This window comes from Cynocephalus volans, chromosome X, assembly GCF_027409185.1.
Source record: "Cynocephalus volans isolate mCynVol1 chromosome X, mCynVol1.pri, whole genome shotgun sequence".
Classification (NCBI taxonomy): domain Eukaryota; kingdom Metazoa; phylum Chordata; class Mammalia; order Dermoptera; family Cynocephalidae; genus Cynocephalus; species Cynocephalus volans.
This window is the reverse complement of record NC_084478.1, coordinates 110,307,499-110,315,836: the sequence shown is the minus strand read 5'-3', so window position 1 is coordinate 110,315,836 and position 8,338 is coordinate 110,307,499. Positions and strand designations below refer to the sequence as shown.

Below are 8,338 nucleotides of genomic sequence, written 5' to 3'. Positions count from 1 at the left end.
ATTCTTACTACATGTATTCATTGGAATTCTTCTGTAAGGAAGAGCTGGTTTTTTCCCCCCATTTATTTGTTCAATTTATGTACATCAGTATGGGCTCGTGAATAATTATGTTATACTATTAGTTATAATCAAATTATATTATTATTTACTTTGTTCCTCAAACTGTTCCAGCTTTGGCCATTGGGAGCGTTCTTTGGTTGGTTCTGTGGTCTTTCGATATGCCCCCATTCTTTCTTGCACACTTCCTTATGTTCTGGCACAATAAGATGTTCACATCCATCTTGTGTTCTTTTGTTTGTTTGTTTGTTTCTTTGTTTTCCCCCACCGTACCTCTGGATTAAAACTATTTCTACAAGGAGCCCTGGTTCCTTTCCTTGGAGAATAACATTTAGAAACCTGTATTTCAGTGTATATTCATTGTTACCGAAATTTCATTGCTGCTAGGCTCTCTCCACGGACAGAGGTAGGAAATATATTGTATGTACATTCCCATGCTTATAGATACATCTATGTTTATTTATGCATCTACCTATTTGTATAGATATTAAAAGCCAGGAACTCATACTGATATTTCTGATTCCAGACCATTCTAGCCTTATCTGTAAATTCATTCTCCGACCTGGCTTTCATTATCTATGATGCGTTTACTTATTTGTTCATTCCTGGTGTGTGCACACATAGCTTCAGAATTGCTAACCAATACCCCTGTTGGAAACAGATTTACTAACTTGTATTTGTGTACAGTTCTTTTTTGTCTTCAGCCTTAGAAGATACTGTCAAAATATGGTTTTCCAAAGTTTCCTCACTTAAATATTTTCTTTCTCACTCCTTCAGTGTGGATAAATTAATCATTTGTAATACAGTTAGCTGACTTTGCTGCTACTTGTATTCGACTTTGCGTTTCCCTCCATATCCTGGTTGATTTTAATTGTTTATTTATATTTTGGATAGAAATGTTCCTATGATTCGGAGTCAGGCCTATACAGAAACAAAGTGTACTCAGAGAAGTATCGCTTCTTCCTCATTCCTTCTACCTCATTCCCATTCCCCATTTCTTGCTATTTCTTTCCCACCCTCCCCCATAGGATAACCAATTTCTTTATTTTCTGGTTCAACCTTTTCTGTATTTATTTTGCACCAATTCGCAGATACACACATGTTTTCTTATATTCCCTTCTTACGCAAAGGATAGCATACTATTCATATTTCTTTCCATTTTGCCTTTGTCATTTAACAGCCTTCCTGAAATCACCCCACACCGTGTCATACAGATTTTCATCATTCTTTTTCTTACAGCTACACTGGACTCCATTGCATGGCTGTACTATACTTTATTCAACCACTCATCTATATGTGGGCTTTTAATGTGTTTCCAGCATTTTGCAGCTACAAACAATGCTTCAGTGAATAACCTTGGGCACAAATAACTTTGTACTGGTGAAATGGATCTTTGAAGTATATGTCCAGTAGTGAGATTATTGGGCTAAAAGTTAGGTGCATATGTAGTTTCTTTAGGCATTTCCAGATTTCTCTTTGGAAGGGTCGTATTGGTTTTCATTTCCACTAGCAATGTTATGAGAATGACCGTTTCCACACAGACTCACTAACAGAATGTGTTGCCTCACTTTTTAAACTTTCGCCTATGTGTTAGGTGAGAAACGGTATCACGGTGTTGGTTTAATGTACGTTTTTGTCTGTTGGTGAGTAAGTTTTGACACATCATGTTTGAGGACTTTCTATATTTTTTTGCATGAATTGTCTGTTCATGTCTTTTCCTCATTTTTCGATCCAGTTTTTGGTCATTTTGTCGTTCAATATTTAAGAATTCTATATATGTATTTGGAATATTATCCATTTGTCTGAGGTATATGCTGCAAATACTTTATCCCAGTTTGCCAGTTGTGTTTTGATTTATTTATGATGTATTTTTTGCAACACTTTCTTTCGTTTTTATGTGGTCTAACTGGTTATTCATTTCTTTCATTGCCTCTGGAATTTGAATCATAGTTAGATGCCTTTCCCTACACCAAGGTTAAAGAAGAGCTCTGCCAGATTTTTTTCAAGAACTTGTATCGTTTCATTTTTTATGTTCAGATCCCTAATACGTGTGCAGTCTATTTTTGTGTATGGTGTATTGTATCAGTCCACTTTTATTTTTCCTAATGCCTCAATTGCTCCAACACTATTTAGTCAATGACCATCTTTGCCCTCATGATTTTACATGCCACCTTTATCATATGCTAATTTCCATATGTATTTGTACTTGGGTTGTATTTTTTGGTTTTCTCGCCTATTATTCCACTGAGCTATCTGTAATTTAAGGAAGTTTTCTCTGCCATCACATGCGGAATCAAAATCCCAGGTCTTCTTTACAATGTGAGCAAACTTTTCCTGTAAAGAGCCATATAGCAAATATTTTAAGTTTGTGGACCATAGTGTCTCTGTCATAACTACTCAACTTTGTCATTGCAGCACAAAAACATCTATAGATAAGATATAAATGAATGAGCATGGCTGTGTTCCAGTAAAACTTTATTTACAAAACCAAGAACTGGACTGTATTTGACCCAATGGGCCACAGCTTACAGACTCCTGCTCTAGTGGATTCCTCAGATAGGGTTGAGGGGTGCAGAATCTCCTAAGTTCCTGTCTGTTGAAAACTGTTTTTCTATAAGCTGTGATATTTGAAGGGTCAGCCCTGCTGGATGTAAAATCTTTACTTCAGACTTTTTAAAAAAAATTTTATCATTACACAATGTAAACATTTTTTTTTTTTGTGGCCCTTTACCAATTCCTCCTTAACCTCTCCTCCCCCTCCCCCTTTCCCACCGCTGGTGTCCTCAGTTCTGTCCTCTCCTTTTGAGAGTTCAAGGAATTTTTGTGATTGTTGCATCATTCTTCTTTCCTTCCTTTTTTCAGCTGCCGCTTATCAGTGAGGACATGTGGTATTTCTCTTTCTGTAAGTCTGGCTTATTCCACTGAACATGATTTTCTCTAAGTTCATCTATGTTGCTGTGAATGGCACAATCTCACTCCTTTTTATGGCAGAGTTGTATTCCACTGTGTCTATATACCACATTTTCCTTACCCCGTCATCTGTCAGTAGACATTTAGTTTGCTTCTGACTCTTAGCTATTGTAAATAGAGCTGCGATAAACATGGGAGTGCAGGCATGCCTTCGCCATGATGATTTCCATTCCTTTGGGTGTACACCCAACAGTGGGATTGCAGGATCATATGGCAGCTCTATCTGCAGTTGTGTGAGGAATCTCCATACTGTTTTCCGTAAGGGCTGCACTAACTTATAGTCCCACCAACAGTGTAGGAGGGCCCTTCTTTCTCCACATCCTCTCCACTATTTGTTATTCTCTGTCTTTCTGATTCTGGCCAGTCTAACTGGTGTGAGGTGATATCTCAATGTGGTTTTGATTTGCATTTCCCTGCTGCTTACTGATGTTGAGCATTCGCTTTTTCATCCGTAGGTTGGCCATTTGTGTATCTTCCTTTGAGAAATGCCTATCCAGCTCCTTTGCCCATTTTTTAGTTGGATTTGTTTGTTTGTTTGTTTGTTTGTTTGTTTTTACTGTTGTTTGAGTTCCTTGTATATTCTAGATATTAATCCCTTGTGGGATTCATAGTTTGTGAATATTTTCTCCCATTCTGTCGGTTGTCTTTTCACTCTGTTAATTGTTTCTTTGGCTGTGCAGAAGCTTTTTAGTCCATTTCTATTTTTATATTTTTATAAATATTCTGATCCGAGGTAGGTCTCATATCCTCAAATGCTTGTTTGAATATGATTAATTCTGTTTGAACTGTTCACTTAGTTTCTTTCCGCTTTATGGTTGTTTGCTTTGTGAGAAGTTGTGTTTCCTCATCTTTTTTTAAGAATGTTTTTGTATGGAATTTCTTTCTTCCTTTGGTGTATTTGTATGATATTGGTTTGTTTTACAAAAATCCTACTTTAACGATGCCAATTTTTGTCGGGATAGCAAAGTCCAGGCCTTTAAGCCTTTTTCTTTGCTTGTTTTGGTGGCAGAGGGAGAAGTTTTGAGTGCTCTGATTCTGTGGTTCTCTCATGTCCTGCAAGAGCATTTTTCTTTTCCATTTTTGTTTTTTCCCCCTTTTGTTTCTTTTCCCCATCATTCCTAAATGCCAAAGGATGCTTCAGCCTTCCTCTTTGCCGTTTCTCTTCTTCTTCCATTTTTTTTTTTTTTTTTTGTGGTGGGCTGATATGGGGATCCAAACCCTTGACTTTGGTGTTATAACACTGTGAAGCTATTTTTAAGTCTTGTAAGTCTTCCCTACCTCTTTAAATGTCACATATTTTGAAGTCTCTTCTCTATAGACCCTGCTCTTATCTTCCAGGATATCTTTTTGGTATTTTCAGACTTATCATGGGCCTAGTCATTCTGGCCGTACTTTTAGATCAACTTTAAGCTTGCCATCTTTCTTCCTCAGTATCTCTTGCAGCTCTTCTTGGTCTGTCTTTGCTTGCCACTAAGCCCACTGATGAGCGTGTGACAGATCATGTGCTGGAATATCGTGCTTTTTCTCGTTTTACTCACAATTATTTTGAAGTTTTGTCATCTGTTTCTAAGTGATGATGAGTATGTGCTTTTGGACAGATTTACATTTGTTTTTTCTTGGTGATTTGCATCATTTTGGAAGGAAGTATTGAGAGGCAGGTAGATAGATGGTCAATGTTGTCTTCTGCTCACTTACCCCTGATTTCTACTGACATTTTATCTTATGCCAATATGTATATGTATGAAGGCACACACAAACGTAAACTCTTACACACACACTCGAGTCTATTCCTATTCTATGTCTACAGTGGAGGTCTCCTGAGGTGGCTGCCTGATTCACCATCTACAAGGGTACTTCAAAAAGTTCATGGAAAAACAGAATTAAAAGATAATACGGATCTTTTCATGAACTGTCTGAAATACCCAAGTATTTATTCAATAAATATTTTCTCCACTGCTAACCTTGGTGGCAGATAAGGGACTGTGGATGTCTTCTCAGGATTTGTAAATATTCTTCACTCTGAAGCAGGTTCATAAAGATGGACAAAAACGCCCCAGCCACACTACTAGACCTTGCTGTACGAAGTCTGCTGAGTAATGAACGTGTAGCTATCCATGCCCTTGAAGAGCTCCCAAGAGTCATGTTCGCTCCGTTTTTCACTGCCGCCTTCTTGGGTGGTCATAAGAAGGTACTGAGGGAAATGGTGAGGATTTGGCCCTATCCCTGTCTCCACGTCGGGACATTGAGAGTACGGGAGTCACAATATGACAGTTTCGAAGCTATGATTGACGGTCTACAGATCCTTCCTGCCCAGAACTCTTCTTCTTGGTAAGACTATGTATAATAGAGACATAGTGAGTCAGCAGGAGGGTATGAGACGGGCGTAGGAGACGGCCTAACAGTCTTTCAAAGGTAGTTAATGGTGAATGCTGAGGATCTCTGTGAGGCTGTTGGTGGAACATTTGGGGTCACCTTAAGGACTCTAATGTCTTACAGAGTTGATTATGGAACAGAAGGGATTGAGGATACTATTAATAGATTTGCCTCCTGGGTATGATTACATGGAAAAAGGACATGGGCATTGAGACTGGGATCATCAGAAGAGAAGAAAAGATGGGGAAAAGAAAGAAAGGCGCTAAATTTTTATGGAAAAGGCTTTGTTGGTAAATGGTGTATGGACTGAAGACCAGGGATAAAGGGATTTTGTTTCAGCTTCCCATCATTGATCCTGCTGGGTTGTATTAAAATCAGCTACCTCTCAGATATTCTGTCTTCTCCTCTCCTTACAGGGCGCCAAAACTGAGGATTCTAGATTTAAGTCAGAATCCAGGCTGCAGGACCACATGCTCTGAGATCAGGACCACATTCCCTTTCTGTTTTCATTCATGTGTTCACTCTCAGCACTCTATCGTGAAAACAGAAGAAGCCCCACAAAGAGTTAGGTGCCCCGGAACTGTAAATTCAGAGTCTGAGCCTCAGTCATCCAGGGAACCTGTGGAATTATTAGTGAACATTTCCCTAGATAGTACCTGGAGAACAGGGCGATTTCTTTCTTTACTTCGAAATAAAGTAGAGCAGAGCTTTGGGTCCTTGCACCTCTGCTGCAGAGTTTTGCAATTTGATGGAAGGCTTGCCCACGAACACATCCTGCAGCTTCTGGATATGGGATGCATTGGTCACCTGAAAGTGGATGACATTTATCTGAGTCAAGTCACCACCCTTTTGGCTCAGATGACCCACCTCCACAGCCTTAGTATGTCTCACATCCGTTTTACATCTTGTGTGAGGAGACGCTTTGGGACTTTTCTCACCCATCTTGGGCAGATGAACACCCTTCAGCAGATCCGTTTGTATTCCTGCCGCACGCATCCGCTTCAGGAACTGCTCAGGTGAGGAGCTGGGGAAAGACCTGGGTTCCCTGAACCACCCCGTTGTTAAGACAGGAGAGCAACCATTCTTGGATATTCCTAATCTCCTTGTAACCCATTCCTCCTTCCACCTCAATATGGGCACTGCTGGGTGTATGAAACTGGCCAGGCTAGAGAAGCTAGAAAATTATGATGTGATCATTCATTCTTTCAGTCAGTCAGTCGACCATGTGCAGACACCATGATAAGTCTGTAGATACATTGGTGAAAAAGACCCAGTCCTTCTCCCCTTGGAGTTTACAGCCTTTTAGGGAGGAAGGGGAGACGTTCAGATGGAGAAATGTTTTATGCTGTGGCACTGATGCACCTCATCATGGTCTGGCTAGAACAGTTAATACTGCCAGATCATTTTGCTCCTGTATTTTACCCAAGCGTTAGGCCCTGAGTAGAGTGCTTGTCATTTGGGTTTTGGTCAAAGGGAATCCTTAGTTGACTGCTTTCCCAGTTCCCTCCCCACCAAATAAGTAAACTAAATCCACCATTGATTTCATTGTAAGTACTAAGTGCATTAAATTTTTTTCCACTTAATCTTTCCCGCAACTCTACATAATAGTTGCTATTGTGCATGTTTTAAAGATTTAAGAAACTGTATCTGAGAGTGGAAAAGTAATTTTCTTAGAGTCTGATTCCAAAGCCCACATTGTTAACTGCTGTTGCAACATATGTGCAAATTAGTTTATTCTAGAGCCGTAGATACCTCTAACTCAGGACTCCTTGTCCTGGTCCAATCCTCATTGTGCAGAAATAACTTTCTTTTTTCTGTCTACAGATACCTGCCACCTCAGTTGAATGCATTGTATCTCTCTTTCTGTGGACTTTCTAACAGAGGCATCACTGTCCTGTCCCAGAGCCCTGCAGCCACCCATCTAAGATTGCTGAGTCTCAGCAATGTCGAGATATCCTGGGAACTTTCTGAGAACTTCCAGACTCTGCTGGTGAGTGTCTCAGGCACCCTGCAGTATCTAGAGATAGATGATTGCCTGATGACTGATTCTACTCTCACTGCTGTCATTCCGGCCCTGAGCCGCTGTTCCCACCTCCGTGTCTTTAGCTTTGCCTCCAACCCCATTACAATGAGTGTGCTCACCAGTCTTCTGCAGCACTTAACAAACCTGACGGAGCTGAAGCGTGTAATTTATCCTGTCCCTGTCCATTGCTATGAACAATTGCATAATCCTCGCAGTTTGAACCGACAGAAGCTTTCTGAAGTGCAGGCCCAATTGAAGGCGATGCTGCAGGTGGTAAAGCGGAATGACATGCGCTGGACCCGTTCTCCTGAGTGATTTTCATGGTACAAGGACTTGATTTAACACTGACGTGTGGCCATTAAAGCACGTAGTGTTCTCACCTGTAGCCCAAGCTTTAGAGACACATATGTAAAATTTTATAGTTCCAGGAACCTCGCGTTAGGAAGATTCCATGTGTAACTGACCTCTATAAAAATAAAGAACTCTAAAGAAAACAGAGGGCTTTGAGAGGTCCTATGGGTCTCTTACCCATTGTCCTCCAAATCCTCCTCCTTGCTCCTGACCACAGTGTTGGGCATGTGACATTGGCTGACCTAGTCATGGTATACCATTTCCCTGCCCAGACTAATTGGTTCACTTACGGGTACTTGACACAAGTCAAAAGAGTTGAAACCTTTTCTTGATGATATTTTGGAATAGCTGGTGGTTATTGAAGCCAATAATTTTACCCTCCAAGGTCCTTTAAACTTCTCATATTTATGACGGCCTTAGGCTGCTTATGAGAAACTATTTGCATCTAAAAGGAAAAAAACCAAACCAAAACAAACAAACCAAACCTATGTCCACTACCTACTGGTGTCTTTATCAGTCTGTTGCTACCTCCTTTCTTAGGTCTTAGAAACCTGTGGCTCAGTC

The 8,338-nt window shown here is 40.2% G+C and overlaps 1 protein-coding gene across 1 annotated transcript; it reads left to right on the top strand.

Annotated features, from left to right (window-relative positions):
* The first annotated feature begins 5,065 nt into the window (after positions 1-5,065).
* On the top strand, positions 5,066-7,738 carry LOC134368177 (melanoma antigen preferentially expressed in tumors-like). Its single transcript, XM_063084720.1, has 3 exons — positions 5,066-5,355; positions 5,817-6,416; positions 7,225-7,738. Exons 1-3 carry the CDS (start codon positions 5,066-5,068, stop codon positions 7,736-7,738), a joined length of 1,404 nt encoding a protein of 467 aa, XP_062940790.1.
* Positions 7,739-8,338: the final 600 nt, after the last annotated feature.

Excerpts from the sequence above, each read along its gene's own strand:
- LOC134368177 (XM_063084720.1), top strand. The coding sequence starts at position 5,066 with ATGGACAAAAACGCCCCAGCCACACTACTAGACCTTGCTGTACGAAGT. Across the intron at positions 5,356-5,816 it reads GCCCAGAACTCTTCTTCTTG|GGCGCCAAAACTGAGGATTC; the intron begins GTAAGACTATGT and ends CTCTCCTTACAG. Across the intron at positions 6,417-7,224 it reads CCGCTTCAGGAACTGCTCAG|ATACCTGCCACCTCAGTTGA; the intron begins GTGAGGAGCTGG and ends TTCTGTCTACAG.